General features: G+C 34.9%; 5 protein-coding genes and 3 pseudogenes across 5 annotated transcripts; 4 read left to right on the forward strand and 4 right to left on the reverse strand.

Annotated features, from left to right (window-relative positions):
- Positions 1-822: 822 nt before the first annotated feature.
- LOC107423146 (protein CDC73 homolog) lies at positions 823-2,761 on the reverse strand. The gene is made up of 3 exons (XM_016032668.4): positions 1,567-2,761; positions 1,205-1,287; positions 823-1,048 (listed from the first exon to the last, which is right to left on the reverse strand). The coding sequence occupies exons 1-3, from the start codon at positions 2,639-2,641 to the stop codon at positions 956-958; spliced, it is 1,251 nt and encodes a 416-aa protein (XP_015888154.2). The 5' UTR covers positions 2,642-2,761; the 3' UTR covers positions 823-955.
- A 92-nt stretch (positions 2,762-2,853) lies between these two features.
- Positions 2,854-6,434, forward strand: LOC125423271 (persulfide dioxygenase ETHE1 homolog, mitochondrial-like; annotated as a pseudogene).
- Positions 6,435-11,156: 4,722 nt separating this feature from the next.
- Positions 11,157-11,660, forward strand: LOC107405553 (uncharacterized). Its single transcript, XM_016012622.1, has one exon. It carries the CDS (start codon positions 11,157-11,159, stop codon positions 11,658-11,660), a length of 504 nt encoding a protein of 167 aa, XP_015868108.1.
- Positions 11,661-16,201: 4,541 nt separating this feature from the next.
- LOC107410179 (uncharacterized) lies at positions 16,202-17,173 on the reverse strand. The gene is made up of 2 exons (XM_016017584.4): positions 16,996-17,173; positions 16,202-16,896 (listed from the first exon to the last, which is right to left on the reverse strand). The coding sequence occupies exon 2, from the start codon at positions 16,858-16,860 to the stop codon at positions 16,297-16,299; it is 564 nt and encodes a 187-aa protein (XP_015873070.1). The 5' UTR covers positions 16,861-16,896; positions 16,996-17,173; the 3' UTR covers positions 16,202-16,296.
- A 1,801-nt stretch (positions 17,174-18,974) lies between these two features.
- LOC107407801 (uncharacterized) lies at positions 18,975-19,629 on the reverse strand (annotated as a pseudogene).
- A 1,071-nt stretch (positions 19,630-20,700) lies between these two features.
- Positions 20,701-21,580, forward strand: LOC107407756 (uncharacterized; annotated as a pseudogene).
- On the reverse strand, positions 21,543-23,080 carry LOC107407726 (uncharacterized). The gene has a single exon (XM_016015030.4). It carries the CDS (start codon positions 22,203-22,205, stop codon positions 21,645-21,647), a length of 561 nt encoding a protein of 186 aa, XP_015870516.2. The 5' UTR covers positions 22,206-23,080; the 3' UTR covers positions 21,543-21,644.
- Positions 23,081-23,150: 70 nt separating this feature from the next.
- Positions 23,151-24,034, forward strand: LOC107408904 (uncharacterized). The gene has a single exon (XM_016016335.4). The coding sequence runs from the start codon at positions 23,400-23,402 to the stop codon at positions 23,919-23,921; it is 522 nt and encodes a 173-aa protein (XP_015871821.1). The 5' UTR covers positions 23,151-23,399; the 3' UTR covers positions 23,922-24,034.
- The last annotated feature ends 116 nt before the right edge of the window (positions 24,035-24,150 follow it).

Raw genomic sequence — 24,150 nt, forward strand, 5'->3', positions numbered from 1 at the left:
AATAAATGAGAAACTTTGCAAGTAAATATCACAAGAAAACGCAACAACCAGAAAGTACATAAGATGATTTTATCAATACTGCAGTTAATGATAACTGACACCCTAAGACGTATACCTATATTACAAGAAGGCTGTCAATGGTCCTTTACCTCGAATAAAAACACATCACAATAAGTTAGAAGTTACAAATACTTTATAAAACAAAGAGGAGTCAGCAGATACTACTGCCTCGTAACTACAACCATTAACATAGAAAAAACAAGACCATGGGCAGACTAGATATCCCCTCATATCATCCACAGCCAACAAACATGAAAGTCCACCTCTTAATCAACAAACATACACACCCATTAATTTACTTCGAAATGTTTTGAAATACAATGAATATAGACAAAGCAGAAAATGGCCAAACCAGGACAGAAGATTTGCCAGAATATGAATAGTATGCAGCCAGGAAGTATTAACTCGAGCAAATTGATCAGAAAGAAAATATTTTGATCCTTCAAACTTTTAAGCACCAATACACTAGCAATCGACTCTACCGTACACTTTACCAATCAACCTAATCTAACCTTTACCAATCTCAATCAAACTTAATCGTTGCCCATATCTGTTATAAAATCCCCAAACTGCTATCCAACGCCTCACAAACTGTCGAATATAATGTTATGTAGTCAAAACTATATTACAAAGTAGTTATAATCAGCAAAATAAGTTATGTACTTCCATCTCATATAAATTATAAATAAATGCCTCAAATACCATTGGAGGAGCCAATACCTTGTGCTGCCATTTGATACAAAGTTTATCATTCATCAGTCATAATAAAAAGAATTTAATAATGCTTAATCTTCCATTTAATCAACAAAAATTTTAATTTACATCAGCTACAAGAGGCAAAATGTTCACAAGCATTATAATATACATACAGCCTTCTAATCAAAACTGGTATGCATCAAGAATGTGATCGTGACCGTACAAATGCTTCTAGTCTATCCCATACCTCCAGCGCCGCAGCCCTATCTTGATGCCGCTTATTCTTGCTGATCTGCATATTGAGAATGCTTTTTCACATTGAATATAACCAGTAACAACAAACCAAAACAAAAGATACAGGTAATCTCTATTCCATTAACAAAGGCAAGACTTTGACAAAACTAGGATCAAAACAAAGTAGCATAAAGAAAGAAAACAAGCTTCTTACCGAGATGATCTTTACATTCCACTGCTTCACAATCTTCGCTGACTCAACACTGTCATCTTCAAAACGCAAGAAAAAACCCATAACTGCAAATACATAACAGAAATCAGCTGGAATGCAGTTTGGAAATTGAAAAAGCATATTGCAAATAGATATTAGAAATCCAATTTGGAACCTTCTTCAATGCAAATTGAAATAGTTCCATAATCCTTGAAACACCCAGATAAGCAGAAGCAACCAATCACACCCACAATGCAAAACCAAAAGGCCCCAATCCCAAAACTCAATGACCCAGACAACCTTCTATTCCCTAAATTCAAATTCAAACATTATAACAATCCAATGAGGTCAACAATTTCACTTACTTTTATTAAAAATCTCAACATGGTCCTTGAAAGGCCAGTCCTTGAACTGCCACTCCTTACCCAACACAAAAACAGCCACCACCCTATCCCAATCCTCGGCCTTCAAAGCAGAGGGCTTGTCCCTCACCTCATAAGCGGTCACCACTCTATCCCTATCCCTACTGAACTTCTTCTGCACCGTCACACAGTCAGGCTTAGCACCCTTCATCTGCTTCACCTTCACATCAGTCGGTATGAAAACCCCATCTTCCAAAAACTCCTTCACATTATGAATCGTAATCAGCGTCTGGAACGCACTCGGAACCAGAATTATCGGAACCCCTTCACCAATTTTGCTACCCTTCAAATGCATTTTGGGTTTCGGCGTAGGATCGTAACCCAACTCGTCTCCGTACCCTCCCAAACCCCTTTCGTCAGCACCCATTAGCCTACTCTTCGCAACCAACCCATCTTTCCTCTGCTGCGACTCTAAACGCTGTCGTTCTTCCTCTCGCCTCGTCGACGCAGTTAGGACACTGTAAAAGTTCCTACCTTTGCATTCCAACAAAGCTTCCCGGTCCTTCAAAGGCCGTTCTGCGGTTCTAATCAACGTAATGTAGTCGACGACGCTGTCGGTTTCCTTATGAGCCCTAGCTCTATCATCAATCGGACCGGGTTCGACGACGTCGTTTGAGCCGGGAACGGGAACGTCATCGGGTCGGTATTCGTCGGAGACGGAAGGGATGGGCAAATCGGGGAATCTAGGGTTTTGGGGAACAAGGAATTCGATGGAGTCAGTGGTTGAGACTTTGCCGGTGAGATAATCGAGGAGCGGTTTCCGATCAGGGAATGTGACGGAAGGGATTCCCTGGTTGCGGGTGTTCTGGAAGTAATCGGTGTGCTTGAGGTGGTGGTTCTTGATGTAATAAACTAGGGTTTCGAGGGTATAGAGATTGCCTTGCTTCGAGCGATAGGCGGTCTCGGCTGAGCAAGGGAAGGTGTAGTCGGAGCCGAATCGGAACTCGTCGTTGACTCGGACGATCTTGTCGAGCTCGCCTCGAATGGTGAAGTCGCGCAGAGCCGAGAGAGGGTCCATTACAGTGAGTGAAAGAGATAGAGTGAATGGGTTAGTCAGAAAGCGAGTCGGTCGAGTTGACTGAGTGAACTCGGTGGATGTGGATGATGCAAATTTCAACCAGCTACTACTTCGATTCCAAAGACTTATAACGGTGAGTGATGGTCTCATAATCTGATGAATAATTCTGAAAGTCAATCTCCGGTTTGAATAAGGGCCCAAAGTGGTTTTGGATTTGGATCGTTAATCGGCTAGGTGGCCCAAAACTTGCTTATTTAGCCCAATTAATGTGGGCTGGGTTGCCTGAGAATATTGGCGGTTTTTTCGAAAAGTAGCCATTTTACAATTGCATTTTAGAAAAATAGTAAATTTTTTTATTTTTTTAAAAACTAACCAATATTTTATCCGTTTGGACTAAAATACCCTTATCTATATATATATATATATTTTTTGTTCTTTTCTCTATCAAAAGGCCTGCTGGCCATGAATCTCATCTGCTGCTGCTTATCTCTTGCTCGGAGATCTCCTTCCCATTTCCTGAATCTCTCCACCACGCAAACCCTAGTCTCTCCATCATCATCTCGCTCTAAGTTGATCACCTTCCAAACAATGGTCTCGCGTGCTTACACTACGCCGTCTCATTCTTCCGGGAAGCTACTCTTCCTTCAGCTCTTCGAGAAGGATTCCTGCACCTATACTTACTTGCTCGCCGATGTCTCTCATCCCGATAAACCTGCTCTGGTTAGCTTTCCTTTCCATGTCAAATTGATCTCTAATGTTGATTAATGTTCTTTTAGATATTTATTTTGTTTTTTTATTTCCTCTTAGAAAGTTCGCATTTTTATTATTATTATTATTTTTTATTTTTTTTTGGGTTTCCCGCTTGTTTATGTTTTGATGTAAAAATACTTAGTAACTTGCAAATTTATACATATCTAAAATGTAGGATTGTGCCATTTCAGAATTAGCATCGAGCATCGATCACTTTTTATGATTATTATTGCAATTTTATTTTAGGCTCAACAATGTAAATTTTACGTTGTCCTGTTCACGATCGAAGCACGTAACTTCTTAATAAGGATTCATGTCATTGAGGAAATTTTTTGTCCTGAAAATATGCTGTAAGAATCTTAGACCTGCATACGCAAATTTGATGCATTCGTATTACATGTGTTTATTTGATTTGTAGTTGATTGATCCAGTTGACAAGACAGCGGAGAGAGACCTTTCCCTTATTAAAGAGTTGGGACTCAAGTTAATTTATGCTAATGAACACGCATGTCCATGCTGACCATATAACTGGCACTGGCCTCATAAAGGTTTGATACCACTTACCTACATAAATATAATAAGTAATTTTGCCTTTTGTTGCTTTGAATTTCTTCGCCAAAGTGCTAGTTTATCATTAGAGTTTGTTTCTATTTGATGCTGTAGAAACAAAAATGGAAATTTAGCTTTTTTATTTTCTTTAAGCATTCCACTGATATGTGAATTTGTTTATTGTAGACCAAGGTTCCAGGTGTGAAATCTGTCATTTCTGAAGCAAGCAAATCAAAAGCGGACCTCCTGATTCAAGCTGGTGATAAGATATATTTCGATGACCTGTTTTTGGAGGTTGGACCAAAGCAGCTTGTTACTTATATAATTAGTTTTTTACAAAGTGGAGCAGAGAAGCTTGTTGTTTCTGTTGTTATTTTATTTTATGGAGAACTATATTATACAGAAGCATGCATACTTGTTTCTATTACCAAAGAAATTAAGAATATTATTAGGTTGTGAAAAAATCTTAGGGTGAATGTCTGTTCATATGCATGGTGAAGCAGTAGCCATACTAGTTCCCAGTTTCTTTCTTGAATCTTGAGCACTGTTTCAGAATAGTCCATCATCTATTTGTTGAGCCTGCTTAGTTTTCAATCTACATGATTTATTTATTTGTTTATGTATTTGTTGTTAAGAATCTGGAACATGACTTCTTTGGCTTATTTCCTGGGCTTGTTTTATGTTAAAAAGGTTTCAAGTAAATCCATCTGTGTGAAGCCAGAGTTGATGCATAGCTATCTTTGCTGTTCTAAATGTGTTTTTACTCAAATCTCGAGGAAAGTCACATTTAAAGTTTATGGAATTAAATAAATCCCAAAGTGTATGCTGATGCATTCCATTTCTGGTGCAACAGTAACCAGTGATCCTTGCTGGTGACAGCTTGTGTTGTGTGTTAGTAGATATGGATGTGGGTGTGGATGTGGACACGTCTATAGATGTGCATATAGGTGTGTTTATAAGTAAATTTTGTTGCAGGTTCGATCTACTCCAGGCCATACTTTTGGCTGTGTTACATATGTTACAGGGGATGGCCCTGATCAGCCCCAACCAAGGATGGCCTTTACTGGGGATGCCTTACTAATACGTGGTTGTGGAAGAACTGATTTTCAGGTTTAGGTGTCAAATCCTCATTCTTAACATCTTCAAAATGTTTTTGACAGTTTTTTCAGAAACAGAAAACTATAGATGGCCTTCCAATGTACTTCTTATTTCATTCTTGAAATGAGGAGTGTTGATTAATTTATAAGGTAGCTTGATTTAATTTCTTTTATCTGCTTGCAGGGTGGGAGTTCACATGACATTTTTTGTTGAAGGGTTATTTTATTTTACTTGGACACAGCTATTCTCAGTTCTTCAATTCTTGTTTTGTTTTTCCCTGGTTCCTTTGTCTCTGCATTTATTCAGTGGACTAAATCTGCATTGTATGTGCATACAGGTCCCATTTGGGACCCATTCATGCATTCTGGAGGGTTTCAATGCCAATTGCTGGAAATGTAGTTTGGGGTCTATGATTTGACTGGAAAACTATCTTGATTGTTGTTACCATCGATTTATGTGAAATTGAGATTTTTCCTTTTTTGAAATCCTATGTGAAAGTGAGGCTGATGATTATGATTTTAATGACAGTGCTTATCTTATAAATATTCGTTCTTTTTATTAGCATGGATCACTGTATGTGCTGACCAGATTACATCTTTCCACTTTATTAGCTTATTAACTACCAGTATTTGAGCATGCAACACAAATAAGTGTTCCTATTACTTGAACAATTTTGGTTGATTTGTGTTGAGAATTTGAACTTCAATCAAATTAGTTATGATCATTGTTGCAGTCAAGTTTTGATGGAGTCTCTCATTTCTAAGTTCATTGTACATGTCATGGTTTTTAAAGGTGTAGAAGCTAGATGATATTTTGAAAATCAATCTCCTTTCACTTTCAAGTTTGAGAGAAGGAAAAAAATTATTGCTTCCATTTTGTTGGTACAAATCAATATCACTCTTTGTTGGCTTCTCTATCCGATGGGAACCTTGCATGTGGTTTTAGATGGGTGTTTGGTGAGATGTCATTGTTGAGTTTTGAAGCTTTTTAAGTTTGGATTTCTTGCATGTCAGCTTGAACAAATTTGATTGCTGCATGGTTACTAATATTGATTTTCTATTTCTTTCAGCATTGGAGGAGCAACTGATGGACTGAGCAGAAAATTGAAGCACAAAATTTGCGATCGTGGAGTTACAAGTGCAAGCTGATAAAATTACACATACACTCACAGAGATAGATAAAGAGAGAGAGATATATATAAATAGATAGAGAAGCATTGGTGGTGGTTTGTCCCCCATTAATGTAAGTTGCTTCTCTGTACAACATAGAAAATATTTTACAAACTAATTTCGCTTTAATGTAACGAACTTATCTGAAAACCTTTAGTTGTGCTGTATTGAATGAGTTTTACAATTTTGAACCTTGTCATTATGCGCTATGCTTATAATATTGTGTTATTTGGTGTGACAGAAATGTTTGTGTTGCATGGTTAGAATGTGAAATGTGAAATTAAAACTATTATGAAGTTGTGTTTTTGTTTGAATTTAATGGGAGGTTTGAATGTGAAACCATAATATATATGTCTATGGGTTATCTTTAGGAAGCAATATATAATGTACACTACTAATGTATAATGTATTATGCGCTGGTTTGAAAATATTATTTAGCCATTTTCATTATATTGTTGCACAAATCCCGTTAGGTGTATGTTATTTTGGTTCTGGAAAATTTTCCAACCCGAGGAAAATTTTTCCTCTTTTTTTTCTTCTGGCTGGAATTTTTATATTCCTGGAGGAAAAAATTTCCTCCAGGCGGAAAATGTTTTCCTCCTGGAGGAAATGTTTTCCTCCAGGCGGAAAACCTTTTCCTCCAGGCGGAAAAATTGTCCTTCAGGCTTTTTTCGTGTCGGAACAAACGTTTCCTCCATCTGTTATGTTTTGTTGTATTTGATTTGCAGATAAATGGATTCAGATTACCAACGAAGATTGAAAATCATTTGGACATTTCATAAAATGATATGTAAACTAAAGATTGAAAATCAATTCCAGAAAGCATCTTTTCATTTAGGATTAAATTCAAAAAAAAAAAAAGATATGAAATAATTATCAAAACATATTAAACCATAACACTAAATTAACACTTTCTAATTCGAAGCATAAGACAATGGATTCGTACATCTCTGCCTATAATGTCCAACATCGGCTACATCTACGTCCAATAACATCTTCACCTTCGGATGGTATGCGTTGCATCCTCGGTCTACCGGCTCGCCTACGTGTCCATCTTGGTGGAAGAACAATGCGACTTGCCACGTCATCCGGGACATGCCACTGTTTTTCATCTAACAAAGGATAAATGGACTCAGCATAAGCTGCACGATATGCATCCGCGGTGTAGTAATGAGAACACATGCCATAAGGAGCAATTTTTCGGTCTCTGCAAGCGGCAATACAATGATCACAAGGATATTGATCAAGATCGAAGACTTTGTATGAGCATGTTTTTGATTGGAGATTAACTGTACCCCTCAAACTCCCACCTTCCACAAGAAATTCATGCATATTAATGGCTTTCACACGTAGTCCGATGGACTCCAAATTTCGTAGTTTGAGTTGCCCTTCCATATGGTCAGTCACAGGCTTTGTCAATTTTGCACCTGCAGTACGTCGCTCATAAAACCACCTTTGCAGTAAATCCCGTATGTGCTCTATTAATGCTACTATTGGCATCTCTCTAGCATCTAGCAGAATGCCATTCAAGCTTTCTGCAATATTGGTGGTCATGATAGTGTACCTTCTACATGGACAAAGAGAACGTGCCCACCTTGTAGGGTCACATGATCGAATGTACTGGGCAGCCCTACTATTTTTTGCCTTAATTTGCCCCATATAAAACTCAAAATCTTCAACCAAATATGCACTAGCTGCGAGCATGAAACATTGTATTATTGATTCATCTTTCGCATGTCCATTTGCTTTAATATTTCTGCTTATATGGTACGTGCACAACGCATGGTATGCATTGGGAAAAACTTTGCGTAATGCCCTTTCAATAGCGGGGTGTCTATCACTCACAAACAATAAATCTGGAAAATCTCCGATGGCATCCTTCAGGTTTTGGAAAAACCATGTATATGCTTGCTCGTTCTCTCCATCTCCAATGCCGAAAGCCAAAGGATATATTTGCTTATTGCCATCCATGCCCGATGCAATATACATGTACCCTTTGTATTTCCCTTTCAATGTAGTTGCATCAACAGCCAATACGGGTCTTATGTGGGATTTAAATCCCCTAATGCTTGCTCCAATTGCCATAAAGAAATATACAAAATTGTTATTATCGTCTGTTTTGATACGTGTAACAGTCCCAGGGTTCTTCGACACTAACTCAAAACAGTAGGTAGGTAACTTAGCAAAATTCTCCTCTGGAGATCCCCTAACACTGTTAAGTGCATACTCTTTACCTCTCCATGCTTTGTTGTAGCTTATATTCACCCCATATTTCTGCAAAAAATCATGTTGAATTTCTTTGGGTTTGTAAACACGTGCAATACCTTCATATTTAGATTTAATACATTGCCCGATAACCCGGCTACTGGCTTGCTTGTGTTCTCGATGCACGATATCTAACGAGCAACTGTGTACATTATCAAAAATTCTCACAACAAATATTTCTCCATTTTTAAATGTGGTTGCACGTAGTCGCCATTTACAAGTATTTTTCAAGCATACAACCTCATACCGTTGTGTAGTTGATCGTGTCACCTTGAACTCCTTATTTTCTCGCATGCAATAAATACTCAGTTTATTCTGTAGGTCACATTTGTTGCGAAATAATTGTCCAACTACTATGCTCTCACAGCCAGTGAACTTTGACGAAAATATGGCCATAGAACCACTTCTGTTGCTCGATGATATGTGGTCACTTGTAGCACGATGAACCCTAACATCATCAACTCCTTCATTGTTCATTTCAGGATGCATATCATTATCATTATCCGGCAACTCATGATCAAAATCTACATCATTATGACCAACATCATCCCCTGCTGCATTGTAATTCTCATCATGATCAATATGATGCAACTGCTCATACTCCTCGTCGTTAGGAAACCGTTCAGCATAGTCACCTCCAACATCAACTCCTTCGTGAATGTTAAATGATGTCCAGGCCCCCCCACGAACATCAACTTGATCTCTAAACTGAGTTTCTTGAACCATAATTTCCTGAGATGTAGCCTGAATTGGTTCAGTACCGGAAGCTTGTGGTAGACGACCGCCAATTGGAGGACAAGAAAAAGAATGAAGATTACTCCCACTATCCGAAGCAAATGCTGTTTGATGAACATTTCTAGATACATGTTCAACTTTTGAAATCACCTCAACATACAATGGAGGCCGCATCATTGTCATCCCTCCATTCCTCACTTCTTGAAGAAAGCATTTCACATCCCTATCACATCGTATTTCTGTAGGATCCAACTTTTCTGCACATCATCCATATATCCATTTTAGCTTTAGCAAATATTCATTTCGATCTATCTCAATAGAATTGAAAATCTCATCCTCTAACTCTGATTTTGTGCATCTCTTGCCGACGGAAACCATTACATTTTTACCATTTCGATATTCCCAATCACCACTATCATTTTGTACCAATGTTTCATTGTATAAAACCGCAATTACAATGTCATCATCTTCCATTTGACTACAAAATTAAATGAATAACGTTAAACTAAATCAATAAATATATAAAATTTTGAATAATATTAAACAAACATATTAACTGTATTAAAAAAGTTGATTCTGTTTTTTTTTTTGGGCCAAATATAGCTTTTTCCTACTGGCGGAAAACTGTCGGAAAAATGGAGGAAAACTGGCGGAAATTTGCGAAAACTGACAAACTGGAGGAAATTGGCGGAAATTCATCTTTTTCGCCAAATTTCCTCCGTTTTTACTGTTTTTCACGATTTTTCAGTTTTACACAAAATTTCTCCCATTTTCAAACCATATGCCACCTAAAGTATCTTTAAAATCACATAGAACATCTCATAAATCAATTTCTTGCATACCCATATCAAATAAAAAGCTTAAAAAACCCTAAACTAATAAAACTTACAAGAAAAAATAGAAAGAGAAAAAACAAAAAAAACACATATTTCCTTACTTTCATCTAATAAGAAAAAAGATAAAATTTTTACCTGATTTTAGTTTGAGATATGAGAAAATACAAAAAAATGAGAGTAAGAGGCGATGAGATGCAAAAAGTTTAGAGAAACCCCACGAACAGTTTTGTATAAATCCCACCCCCACGAACGAACGGCTGTGTAGAAGAAAGGAAAGCTTTTGTGTAATTTTCAATTTTATCAAGAGTATTTTTGTCCCAAGGTAGCTAGTTTTTTTAAAAAAAAAAATTTTGCTATTTTTCTAAAATGGAGTTATAAGGTGGCTATTTATGGGAAAAACCCAATATTGGGTGTGGCGTTTCATACGCGGCTTTCAAATCTTTATACATCCATGTTTAAAAAAAAAAAAAAAAAAAAAAACTTTATATTATTGGTTTGGCTAAGTTGGCTTTTTTGTTTGTTTTTTTTGTTTTTGGTAGCTTTAAATTATTATTCTTGGGACTATTGACTTTTGTTACTTAAGAATATTCCAACAGTCACAGACCGAGAAGAAGTAAAATAAGATTAAAGGGGTTAAAATCAAATGAGTTTGTGATTAAAATAATTATTATTGATATTATTTCTAAAAGTTATTATTGATATTCTCGCTCTATGTGAATTTGAAACATTGAATTGTAGTTGGCATAAAAGTGAAGAAGAAAATATATCCAACTCCTCCTAACCCCACTAAAAAATATTTAACAGGAATTAATTTTTGTATGGATTTGACATACGAAATAACTAATATCAAATTATATTATATAGAAAATAATTGAAATGCAACATAAACTGACATGGCATGTGATCGTCGGTGACAATCGACAAATTCAAACCACATGGTCCATGTCTATTTGTGCTACAAATTATTCTTATCCTATATGTATAAAGAAACGTGTTTTATTTTTTTTTTTTTTTGGCCAAAAGTATATGAAAACATGTTAGGTAGAGGTAGGTGGAGGAAAATATGTTTTATAAGACGAAGTTTTGGAACACAAATCATTATACTAAGATAAAATGAAAATCACATTGCGACCCTATAGCCTCTCAGATGTGGAGGAGTTCATGGATTGGTGCGATGAGAAAGTAATTGCTCGAAGCAGGATTAGCCATTATTCAACAAAGGAAGAGGCAGAGACTTATTTAAAGGAAGAAGCCATGCCTCATCCTTGGTACCGAGCCATTTGCTTGGACAATCGTCCGGTGGGGTTCATCAGCCTTACGCCGGAGTCCGGGAGTTTCAGATGTAGGGGTGTGATTAGCTATGCAGTGGGGTCCAAGTACTGGGGCCAAGGCACTGCCACAAGAGCTGTGGAAATGGCAATTCCAATTGTGTTTGAGGAGTTTCCTGATATGGAAAGATTGGAAGGCTATGCTGATGTTGATAATATGGCCTCCCTCAGGGTATTGGAAAAGACTGGCTTCAAAAAGGAAGGTGTTCTTAAGAAATACTTTCTATCAAAAGAGAACAAGTGTATGGATGTTGTTATGTGCAGCATTATAAAGAATAGTCATGAATAATGTAAGTGAGCAGCCGTGAGAGTTTACAAACTAGGGTTAAAGTCACACCCTGATTAAATTAAAAATTGAAAATATTTGAATGGGTGGTTATTGAATGTACTATTGTTCTCTTATTTCTATCACTTAAGTTTGAATTTTTATTGTTGCAAAAAAAAAAAAAAAATTGTATTTGTATTTTTTTATTTTTATGAGTTGGTGAGGTAGATATATGCATTGTAAATGACCAGCCGTGAGAGTTTACAAACTAGGGTAAAATTTTCAATGGTTATCATTTTCAAGAGGCTAATAAACTCCTATATAAAATAGCAAGATTTAAAGATGCACTCTTTGATATGGAGAAGTGTTGACTAGATTGAATTAGCTTGGGACTGAATTATTTTGAGGCTAATCCAATTAGTTCTAAGTTAGGTCCCATTTAATTGGATTAGATTTAAAATGTTTTGGTTTCATCCAATTTAGTTTAATATAATAAAGATGATAAGATGAAACCGTAATAGCATAAATTAAATACTTAGGGCTCATTTTGGGTATGGCTCATTTGAAATATAATATGTTGGACTCACTTAAACTAAATTAATATTTGGTTGTTTCTAAATAATAATAATAATATAATAATATAAACATGGACAACATTTAGAACAAAATTGACGAAATATTTTTATGTAATATTAATAATGAAAACTTATTTGAAGAAAAAATTAATAATGCTAAAAAAGATCTCGCTTATATTTACAAATAAAAAATAAAAAAATTATTTACTTAAGAAACAATCACTTTATAGATGTGTTTAAAATTTTTTGCTATAATTGGTAAACTTATAATATTACTAATAATTTATGATTGAAAAAATGTTATAAATAATATAAGCAGTGATAATAATTCTCTTCATAGAAAATAATTTAAACAATTTGAAATATTAGTGGTAACAAGAACATGAACAACAACATTAATAAATTTTTATTAGTATATAAATTATGAATCTTAGGCAAATAAATAAACAAACAAATAAAATAATTGGTCATTCAATAAATTTGAAGTTGTTGTATCTCAAAATTTTCAAATACTAGCATGTATCTTTAAAAAATTTAAACAATAAATATGATAGGTAAAGTTTTGTTTTCTCCCTCAATTATTCTAATAATTGATATGATTATAATATATTCATCTTTATGTATACAGATTTATTATTTGCTTTTTATTTTGTAAAGTTTATTGATAGCAAATGATGCATTATTAATAAATATAATATTTTAATTTTTTTTTTAGAATAAAAACTTTTAATTTTTAATAAAATATAAACTGTTTACATAATTTTTCCAAAGTTTCCGTCCATATTTCTGTAAAATTCGATATTTGACATTTTTGTCAATACAGACATTTTGTCCCATCAGTCTGTATCACCATTTCCTCTGTTTTTCACCATTAAAGTAAAGCAGGTAGACTTTATGAGAGTACCTTTACTGGAAAACATCTTCAACCCTTTCGAAATATACATATCCACCACCACTTTTTTTCACTGCTTCTTCGCAATCCATATCCTTTCCAAATCTTAAAGCTGAATGATTCTTAGAATACGTTTCATTAGTGCAATTTTACAGTAGAAATACATATATATAAAGAAGCAAATCTAATCTGATTTCACACTAAGTTTGCCCAGCAGAGTTATAAAGAAGAGTACAAGATCCCCCACCAAAGTCTCTTGTTTTCTTTTTAGCCAAAAAATAATTTTTCTTGTTTTCTTACCTAACCAAACAAGATCCTTTAAATAAACTTCTTTTCCATTAATTTTAGATGCCCTGTATCTCAAAGATAACAAAATACAATAAACGAAAGCCAAACTAAAAACCCATTGTTTTTAAAAATGAAAATTAGAGAGACTTTTTATTTTTCTAATTGGGTAGCTTTCCAGTCACCACTTTATTCTTCGTTTACATAATAAGTTTACAAAATGAAAGTTATATATGTATTCAATAAAGTGTTACATTTTTTCTACCAAAAAAAGTTTTCATTTTGGAAAGTCGAGAGTTTCCATTACATTTCTTGTCAAACGAGACAAACGTTTTCGATTGACTGACTACATTATGACTAAGTAAAAGCAAAATATAAGACACTGCATATTTTCTTTTATATAATCTTTTAATCAACTTTGAAGATCAGTTGAATGAAGATCAAAAAATTTCATGCCCCTAGTTTTCCCCTTGTGAATAAACTACTTCTCACAACACTTTCACATTTGAAACCAGCTTTCTCCTGCACCCACTGAGACACCGCATTTTCAACATCTCCCAGAGTTTCTCAAGTCTTTAAAAAGTGGTCAATATTAAAAAATAGCACCACCCACCAATTTCACTGCCTGTTAATGTGTTGATGTATAGCATTCTAAATAACAGTATTCTAAAAGGCCGTAAGGCGTCGCAACGTGGTAAGTCAAGCCTTAGGCCTTGCAAATCTAGGTGTAAAAAAGCGTTTCACAATTATATTATTATTTTAATTATTATAATGCTATTAAATAAACAAAATAATTTATATTTTAAATATGAAAATATATATATAAGTCTATATTTTTGTAGACCACCCGCGTCCGATATTGTCCTCTTTGGGTCTGGAGAATCTTCTTACAATCCAGCCCTCAAGGTTTTGTATTCACACCACCTTATAAAGCGTACTTCATTCTCCTTTCCAACCAATGTGGAACTTCACAATCCTCCCCCCCTTGGGGCCCAGCGTCCTCGCTGGCACACCGATCTGGGTACTAGCTCTGTCCAACCAAGTGCTTTCCAACCAACCGAGTGCTTCGTTCCCCTTTCCAACCAATATGGGATTTAACAATCCTCCCTCTTGGGGCCTAGCGTCCTCGCTGGCACACCAATCTGGATACTGGCTCTGTCCAACCGAGTGCTTTGTTCCCTTTTCCAACCGATGTGGGACTTCACAATCCTCCCCCTTCACAATCTTCCCCCTTGGGGTCCAGCGTCCTCGCTGGCACACCGATCTTGGGGCCCAGCGTCCTCACTGGCACACCGATCTAGGTACTCGCTCTGTCCAACCGAGTGCTTTCCAACTGAGTGCTTCGTTCCCCTTTCCAACCAATGTGGGACTTCACAATCCTCCCCCTTGGGGCCCAGCGTCCTCGCTGGCACACCGATCTGGGTACTGGCTCTGTCCAACCGAGTGCTTTGTTCTCCTTTCCAATCGATGTGGGACTTTACAATCCTCCCCCCTTGGGGTCCAGCGTCCTCGTTGGCACATCGATCGATCCGGGTATCAGCTCTGATACCATCTGTAACAGCTCAAACCACCTGAGTCCGATATTATCCTCTTTGGGCCTAGGAAATTCTCTTACAACCAAGCCCTCAAGGTTTTGCCAAAACGCGTCGTATAGGAAAGGTATCCACACCACTTTATAAAGCGTGCTTCGTTCCCTTTTCTAACCAATGTGGGACTTCACATAATTGATCATAATAGATTTATGAAAATTCATATTTTTTAAGTTTTCAACAACAGATTAGTTTCAAAATATATATATTACAAACTTATAAGTATTTAATAATTCATAAATTAATATATACTTTAGTTATTACCATAATCTACTATCCGATACAAAATCATTTTCCTCAGACTTTCTAATTTTAACTTGAGCATTTCTAGAACCATTTTTAGGTGGTAACTTATCATTCTCAATCTCATCATTATTACAATCTTCGGCAATCCATGATTGTGCATTATTAGCATCACTTGCTAGTAAAGTCTCTAATTTATTACTCTTCTTTTTCTTATTCATCATTTTCATTTTTATTTTTTTTGTTTAAGAAAAAAAACTTAATCTTAGAAAAGTTTTCATTTTTTAATAATATATTTTTTTTTAATTTCTTATTAATTGTTTTCTAACATTTTTTAAAAAATCATCTTAGAAAAAAAAACTTTGAACAAAAAGATTCGCTCCTTTTAACGCCTAGGCACACATTAGGCGATTAACACAACCTTGATCTCTAAAAGTATTACGCTTAGGTGTACCTAGACGGCGTTTTTTCCCGTCTTTTAGAACACTGCTAAATAATGATCGAGAATCAAATATGGTAATAAATAATTTGGCAACTTGTTATATATAACCACATTATTTGCCATATAATTTGTTAAATATTTTAGTGCCTTCGGCACTACTGATAAATTAAACTTGGAATTTTATATATATTTGTACTTTTCACTTATTTCCATTACTAGTAATTCCTCCTCATTTTTCTATTCCTATGCAGCAAGAATTCATAGAGAAACCCCAGAAAGTGATCAATGCAGTTAATAAGCACCTAGTAGACTTAAAAAAGAACTTTTGTGTTACCATTTCCTCTGTTTTTCACATCGAAGTAGATATTTAGACCAAAAAAAAAAGGTAAATATACTTATTGGATTATCTTTACATGTCCACTGCTTTTTTCCATTGCCTCGCTTGCAATTCCTTTCCCTCAGTACAAGTAAATTTTAATCTTTTCCAAATTTTAAAGCTAAAGGGTTAACGTTTAATTTCTACAAATTAACACCATATATAGAAAGAGAAACAAATAATATGATTTGATATAAACCCTATCTCTCACACAAAAGACTAGATTCAAACTAGTTTTCTAGGGGCAATATAATAATATCATGAAGATTGAGATAAATCATCAAAAAGAAGACTAAACATAACCATGTCGCTGGTTTTTCCTTTCATTTTATAATACTTCCTTAGAATACCTTCCCTCTGAAATCCAGCCTTCTCTAGCACCCTCTGGGATGCTAAATTTTCTACATCAGCAAGAGCTTCAAGTCTCTCCAAATGTGGCCATTCCCAGAATATATCATTAGCCACCAATTTGACAGCATAGGTTGCAATTCCTTTCCCCCAATACTTGGAGGCCAAAATATACCCAATTTCAGCTCTGCACTTGTCGTTACCCGATTTGCCTGTCACCGAAATTTCACCGATTGGCTTGTCATCAAGGCATATTGCCTTGAACCATGGATGTGGGATGATGACATTCATCATAAAGTTCAACACCTCTTCTTTGCTAGTATGATGTCCCCATGAGCTAAACCGAGCCAATTTTTCATCTGTGGCCCATTCCATAATATCATCAACATCAGAGGGATTAAACGGCCTGAGGGAGATCTTGGAGAATTCAATACCACCTTCTTTTCCATCTGATTTGCAAGAGTTTCCCTCCATTTCTGATCTTGTTGGAAGAACTTCAAGGAGGCATAACTATATAGATATATAAATAAATATTAAATATCAAGAAACAAACTAATAAACAAATACTAAGTTAACTTTGGATTGAGGCAGGCATGGTGTTGTCCTTACCTACACAATACAATGGATGTAATGATCCTTCCGAAGCTACTGTGTACAGCTAATATCCTCCCAAGAATCCTTTAATTACCCTAATAGAGAAACCTAGAGAGTTGGGAGAGAAAGATGAATTGAAGAAAACGAAATTAGTTGTATGTGGCTCGTAAGTTAGTAGGAAGCCAATAAATAAATGACATGTTGTCAAGTCTCAATCAACTATTTGTCGGTGTTGACTAAAAGATATTACTTTTTAGTTATATACAGGTGTCTAGCTGAATGAAGTAATTGGATAGTGAGAAAACACAAAAATAAAATAGGTTGGATAGTGAGAAAACACAAAAAGAAAATAGGTTTTCTGTATTGGTTTTCTGTATTCTCTCAGTTATTCCATGAAAAATTAGTTTGTTTGTGTGGATTTTTTGCTTCAGTAAACCCACCTTGTAAAACTTGTGTCTAACAATGCTTCTTGTTTTCTTAGCTAAACCCAAACAAGATCCTTTAAATAAACTTCTTTTCCATTAATTTTGGATGCCTTCTGGATGTTTTGTGCCTGTCTCTCTCGAACCTGTAACATGGTGGACACAACTCATCCACTTGACCACAGGACTAGAAGGCTGGCCATTAATTTTAGATTCCCTGTTCCTTAAAGATAACGAAATACAATTAATAAATACCAAAGTACAAAGCCCATTGTTTTTAAAAAAATGAAAACGACAGAAACCTTTTTTAGTCTTATTGGTTAGCTTTCCAAGCACCACTTTATTCTTCATTCACACATCACAATGAGCCTATAAAGTGAAAGTTATAGGTATTCATTTGAAGTGTTTGCATCTTTTTATGCATTTCGGACATTCACGAGTTTCCATTACATCTCTTGTAAAACAAGACAAAACATTTCCATTGGATAACTACATTGTGACTCAGCAAAAGCCAAATATATATATTTTAGTCAATCAGTGGAACTGGAAAGAAGACTCTTTAATTTTTTTTTATTTTTAATTAGTTAAACTTTTCTCTTAGCATTGTCAAGAGATTTTTTAAAATAAAATAATATATTTTTTTATAATAAAAAGCACTTTTAAAATAAGATTTGAAAATATTTTCTAACAAAATTTTTTATTTAATTTTTTTATTTTAATTTTTTTTATAAATATTTATTATTTTATTTGTAATTTTTTTTATTTTATATAAATTATATATCTTTTAAATATTATAATATTAACATAAAAAATATATTATATTCAATTAAATTTCTATAATATTAAAATTAAAAATAATTTTAACTTTCTATATTTAAAAGGTCAAACCAATACTTTACATTAGAAAAGAATCTATTAAAATTACTTTTTAAATATTATCTCCTTAAAATAAAGATCATGATACATATAAAAAATCCATGAAAGCTCGTATTACCATTACTACTTGCAGTTCTTCCTCATTTAGCTTTTCCTTTTAATGATCGCCCATGAATGTTTACATATTTGGGCAAAATTTTAATGGATATCTTTTGCCAAGAGTCATAATAAACTCTATGTGAAATAACAAGATTTTACAGACAAATCCCAAATAGTGATTAATGCATTTAATAGGCTTTTTTTTTTTTTTTTTTTTTTGGCTGAGGCATTTAATAAGCACTTAGTAGACGTAGAAAGGTAACTTTTTATCTTTTTGTAAATACTTAAAAAGGTAATTTGTATTACCATTTCCTCCGTCTTTCACCATCAAAGTCAGGTAAATATACTTTTATTGGTGTACCTCTAAATGTCCACTGCTTTTTTCCATTGTCTTATTTGCAATTACTTTCTGACCTTTTCCAAATCTTAAAGCTTAATTTGTACAATTTCGCACTAAATGTATAGAGAGAAACAACTAACACGGTTTTACATCAACCACATTTCTCACACAAAACACTTGGATTCAAAGTAGACATTTCTCACACAAAAAACTTGGATTCAAAGTAGCTTTCTGGGGCAATGTATATAATAATGACATTAAATTTGTGACACATTATTAGAAAGAAGACTAAACAAAACCGTGTCCCTGGTTTCTCCTTTGGTTTTCGTAATAATACTTCCTTAGAATATCTTCTCTCTGAAACCCAGCCTTCTCTAGCCCTCTTTGAGAGGCCAAATTTTCTACATTAATGAAAGCTTCAAGTCTCTCCAAATGTGGCCATTCCCAAAGTATAGCATTAGCCACCAATTTCACAGCATAGGTTGCAATTCCTTGCCCCCAGTACTTGAAGACCAAAATATACACAATTTCAGCTCTACACTTGTCGTCACCCCGATTGATCTGTCACGGAAATTTCACCGATTGGTCTGTCATCAAGGCATATTGCCCTGAACCATGGATGGGGGATAATAACATTGATGATAAAGTTCATGCATTGCCCTCTTCTTTACTAGTATAAGGTCCCCATGGGCAAAACTGGTCACCATAAATTATCATCAGTGGCCCACTCCATGAAATCATCAACATCAGATAGATCAAACGGACGGAGTGAGATCTTGGAGAATTCTACATCACCTTTTCCATCTGATATGCAAGAGCTTCCCCACATTTCTGATCTTACACCAAGGTTGACCCCCTATAAGATGTGTCTTGTTTTCCTAGCTAACTCGACCAAGACCCTCTTAAATAAACTTCAGCGGTTAAATTAAAGAAAGAGTGAGATAAAAATAAAAAATAAAAAATAAAAATAAAAATAAAAAAACCACTTTTTTCCCCATTAATTTTAGATGCCTTTTGCCTCAAGGATAACGAATACAGTAAACAAAACCCAAACTAAAAATATATTATTTTTGAAAATGACAACGACAGAAACTTTATTTGTCTAATTGGAGAGCTTTCTAGGCACCACTTTATTATTCATTTGTTTACTTTTTTTACTGCAATCCCAACGAAGACTGCAACAACAATTCTTTAACAAAACCAATCACGCCAATTTGAACCACAATTGGCAAATTTGTTTTGTAGTATAAATCCGTTTTATCCGATTTAATCTTTGTGATATGACACTAATGCTGATGCAACTATACAAAATTACACATCACAATGAGTCTACAAACTGAAAGCTAAGTGCATTCAACAAAGTGTTGCATTTTGGACACTAACAAGTTTCCATTACATTTCTTGTAAAATGAAACAAACATTTTCGATTTGATGACAACATTTTGACAAAGCAAAAGCCATACATATATATATTAGTCAACAAAAAGAAGAAAATTACAGAGTGAATTTGATTGATGTATATGATGGTCCATATTTTCTTTGATATAATCTTTTAACCACGCTTGAGGAATATCAGTGGGAAGACGACTAAAAAATCACCTTTTAGTCATGTTTTCCCTATAGTGTGAAGTACTTCCTTAGAACACCTCCTTTTTAGACTAACATTTTCAACATCTACAAGAGCTTCAAATCTTCCAAAATGTGGCCAGTCTTTTCAAATAGCATCACACACCAATTTTAGGACTGCCTATGTTGCAATCCCTTTGCCCCAGTAATTTGTCCTCAACCCATAGCCAACCAAGTTCACCTCATCTACACTTGCCATTACCCCGAATTTCCAGCGAAATGGCACCAATTGGCCAGTTATCAAAAGCAAATTGCCTTGGTACCGGATGACCTTATCTTTGAATTTTCCAACTTCTAAAATAAATAAAAGTATGCATATACAAAAAATATTGTCAGTAGCATATGAGGTGAGTAATTTCCAACTGATATTTAAAATAGCCTAAGTAGACCATTACTCTATCTAACAACTTGTGGTTCAACTGATATATATATATATATATATATAACATAGCCTAAGTACACCGGCTCTCATACCATTAGAAACACAAACAAAAATAGAAAAATGGCAAATCATTCAATGGAAATCACTCTCCGTCCCTTCAGGCTCTCTGATGCTGATGACTTCTTGATCTATGCAGGTGATGAAAATGTGACAAGGTTCACTCGCTTGAACACATTCACATCCAAGCAAGAAGCAATCTCCTACATCCAGAACCGGTGTATTCCACACCCTTATTTCAGATCCATATGCATCAACGACCGTTGCATAGGATGCGTCTTCGTCAGGCCACAGAACCGGTGAAGAAGACGGGTGTAGAGCAGAGGTTGGCTATGCCTTAGCCAGAGACTACTGGGGTAAAGGCATAGCAACTCGAGCTGTGAAATTGGCAATCTCTGATGGGTTCAAACAATTCCCTGATTTGCTCAGAATCGAAGCTCACGTTGAGGTAGATAATAAGCCCTCTCAGAGAGTATTGGAAAAACTTGGTTTCCAGAAAGAGGCTTTGTTGGGGAAGTTTACCTATAACAAAGGGGCTCTTAGAGATCTGTTTTTATATAGTCTTTTGTCCACTGATTTTATTCTTTAGAAACTGTACTCTTTCCCTTTCTTTACAATCTTTATTAGCTTTGTAACATTTTTCAAGTACATAATAACAATTGGAAAAATGGTAAATTTTTTCTGAATCTACCACAAATTCTCTTATTTTTGTCATCTGTGGCCTACTATATGAAATAATCAACATTGGATAGATCAAATGGAAAATTACAAATTTCGAATTTGATATATATATATATATATATATATGACAGTCCATTTTCTTAGATGACATCAATTTTTTTTATATTTTTTTTCTTTTATATCAACTTTGAAGTTCAGTAGAAAGAAGGCTAAAAATCAACATGTCCCTAGTTTTCCCTTTGAGAATTAAGTACTTCCTTAGAACACCTTCACATTGAAAACCAGCTTTCTCTAGCACCCTCTTAGACCCAACATTTTCAACATCTACAAAAGCTTCAAGTCTTTCCAAATGAGGCCATTCTTTGAATATAGCATCAATCACCAATTTCACTGCATGTGTTGCAATTCCTTTGCCCCAATACTTTGTCCCCAAAACGTAGCCAAGTTCACCTCTACACTTGTCAGTGCCGGAATTCGCAGTCACGGAAATGGTCCCGATTGGCCTGTCATCGATGCAAATTGCCCTGAGCCACGGATGTGGGATGACCTTATCTTTGATGAAGTTTATAGCTTCTTCTTTGCTATTATAAGGTTCCCAAGTGCAAAAACGAGCAACTTTATGGTCTGTAGCCCAGACCATGAAATCATCGATATCAGAGAGTTGCAATGGCCGAAGAGAGATCCTTGATTGGTAGCCATCCCTGCCTTCTATTCCTTCTGACCTGCAAGAATTGCCCTCCATATTTAACCTTCAGTATGTATAAATTATAATAGAAGAGTATATAATATAAGACTTGCTTGAAAGAAAACTTTTTTTTTTTTTTTTTTTCCTTGATGAAGGAGGATATATAAAATGTTTATTTATAGCAGATTTCTTTATTTATGCACCAAAAAGAGTTGGCCAGAAGTGATTGCCCTGAAATGAGGTCAGCGGCGGCGTTTTTAATTTTGATGTCAAATTGTGCATTACTTGGAGTGCTGACCAAGGAAAGCTAGCATATAGACTTGGTCAAAGTAAAAATTTAGTAGTAGTATAATATAATGGCTTTTAGCAGCAATCTCCTTTGACCAAGATCTATCTAGGCAAGTTTCCTAGAAAGTAGTAACAGACCATATGTGTGTATGCAAGTCTTATTTAGTGCCAAAATAAAAAAGAAATGTCTGCAAATCTCATTAACATAACAATATTCATATATTTCCATTTCATCTCATTTCCATGTCCAAAAAACAAAACAAAAAACAAAAAAACAAAAAAACATGGTTTTTGAACAGTCTAAGATGTGTAGTCCTACTTCAAATTCACTATTTTCTTAAATCCAAATTAGAATCTACAAACATAAAATTGTGTACTAAACTGACGCATGCCACTCCTGTCCTTGTTAGCAGGGAGAGAGTACTGAAATTTTTAACTTTTCAGCTATTTGTATTGAAACCAATTAATAACACCCATTTTAAATCACTCTAAACAGATCTAAATATTTGGTTGAATCTAAATACAACTTAATTTTTAGCTATCTTGTTGATGCATATATCAGAGAAAGTGGCTATCTATACTAATGATGTTTTGTATCATTATTCAATTGCAGGATAGATAGGCAATTTTAGCTTTTCTTCTTCTTCTTCTTCTTCTTCTTCTTTTTTTTTTTTTTTTTTTTTTTTTTTTTTTTTTTTTTTTTTTTTTTGCCCTTTGGGTCTATGACAAAGTCTATTAAATTCTCCAACTTCCGAAACTAATATATATAGGTAATATTTTTCTAAGTTCCATATAAGGTGGGATATGATTTCCAACTAACGTATAACATGCCCCAGCAGTCAGAAAAGAAAAACAATATTATATAACAAGCAGCCCAACGCTCAGTTTGACAAGTACTTAACACCATCTCTCCCTCCCCAAGTCCTACCATTGGAAACACAAAGTGAAAAAAAAAAAAAAAAAATGGCAAATAGTTCATTGGAATTCACTCTCCGTCCTTTTAGGCTCTCTGATGCTGATGATTTTTTCATCTATGCAGGTGATGTCAAAGCCACAAGGTTTGCCCGCTTAAGCACATTGACCTCCAAGGAAGAAGCGATCTCCTACATCCAGAACCACTGCATCCCTCATCCTTATTTCAGATCCATATGCATCAATGACCGTTGCATAGGCTGTGTCTTCATCGCGCCAGAAAAAGGTGAAGACAGGTGTAGGGCTGAGATTGGCTATGGCTTAGCTCTAGACTACTGGGGAAAAGGTATAACAACTCGAGCTGCCAAAATTGCACTCTCTGAAGGGTTTAAGCAATTCCCTGATCTGGTCAGAATTCAAGCCCATGTTGAGGTAGATAACAAAGCCTCACAAAGAGTCTTGGAAAAACTTGGTTTCCAAAGAGAGGGTTTGCTGAGGAAGTTTACCTATAATAAAGGTGCTATTAGAGATTTGTTTATGTACAGTCTCTTATCCACTGAATTTATTGCTTAGAATTAGAAACTCTGTACCCTTTTTTCCAATCTTTATTAAGCTTTGTTACTTTTTCATGTATTGAATAACAACTGGGAAATGGTAATAATATTTTCTGGATTAATCACTAATAATTGTCTCTTTTTTTTTCTTTTTTTTCATTTTTTTAAATACTTTGCTTTTATCTAGCAAAATTTCAAGATTGGCAACTTGGAGAGCTGTATATTTTCTCCAACTAGGAAAGTTCAAT

Source organism: Ziziphus jujuba, chromosome 3, assembly GCF_031755915.1.
Source record: "Ziziphus jujuba cultivar Dongzao chromosome 3, ASM3175591v1".
NCBI classification, from domain to species: domain Eukaryota; kingdom Viridiplantae; phylum Streptophyta; class Magnoliopsida; order Rosales; family Rhamnaceae; genus Ziziphus; species Ziziphus jujuba.

Coding starts and splice junctions, on each gene's coding strand:
- LOC107423146 (XM_016032668.4), bottom strand. CDS start 2,641: ATGGACCCTCTCTCGGCTCTGCGCGACTTCACCATTCGAGGCGAGCTC. Junction 1,288..1,566: donor TGTTGAGATTTTTAATAAAA/GTAAGTGAAATT, acceptor ATGTATTTGCAG/TTATGGGTTTTTTCTTGCGT. Junction 1,049..1,204: donor GGAATGTAAAGATCATCTCG/GTAAGAAGCTTG, acceptor CTCAATATGCAG/ATCAGCAAGAATAAGCGGCA.
- LOC107405553 (XM_016012622.1), top strand. CDS start 11,157: ATGAAAATCACATTGCGACCCTATAGCCTCTCAGATGTGGAGGAGTTC.
- LOC107410179 (XM_016017584.4), bottom strand. CDS start 16,860: ATGGAGGGAAACTCTTGCAAATCAGATGGAAAAGAAGGTGGTATTGAA.
- LOC107407726 (XM_016015030.4), bottom strand. CDS start 22,205: ATGGAGGGCAATTCTTGCAGGTCAGAAGGAATAGAAGGCAGGGATGGC.
- LOC107408904 (XM_016016335.4), top strand. CDS start 23,400: ATGGCAAATAGTTCATTGGAATTCACTCTCCGTCCTTTTAGGCTCTCT.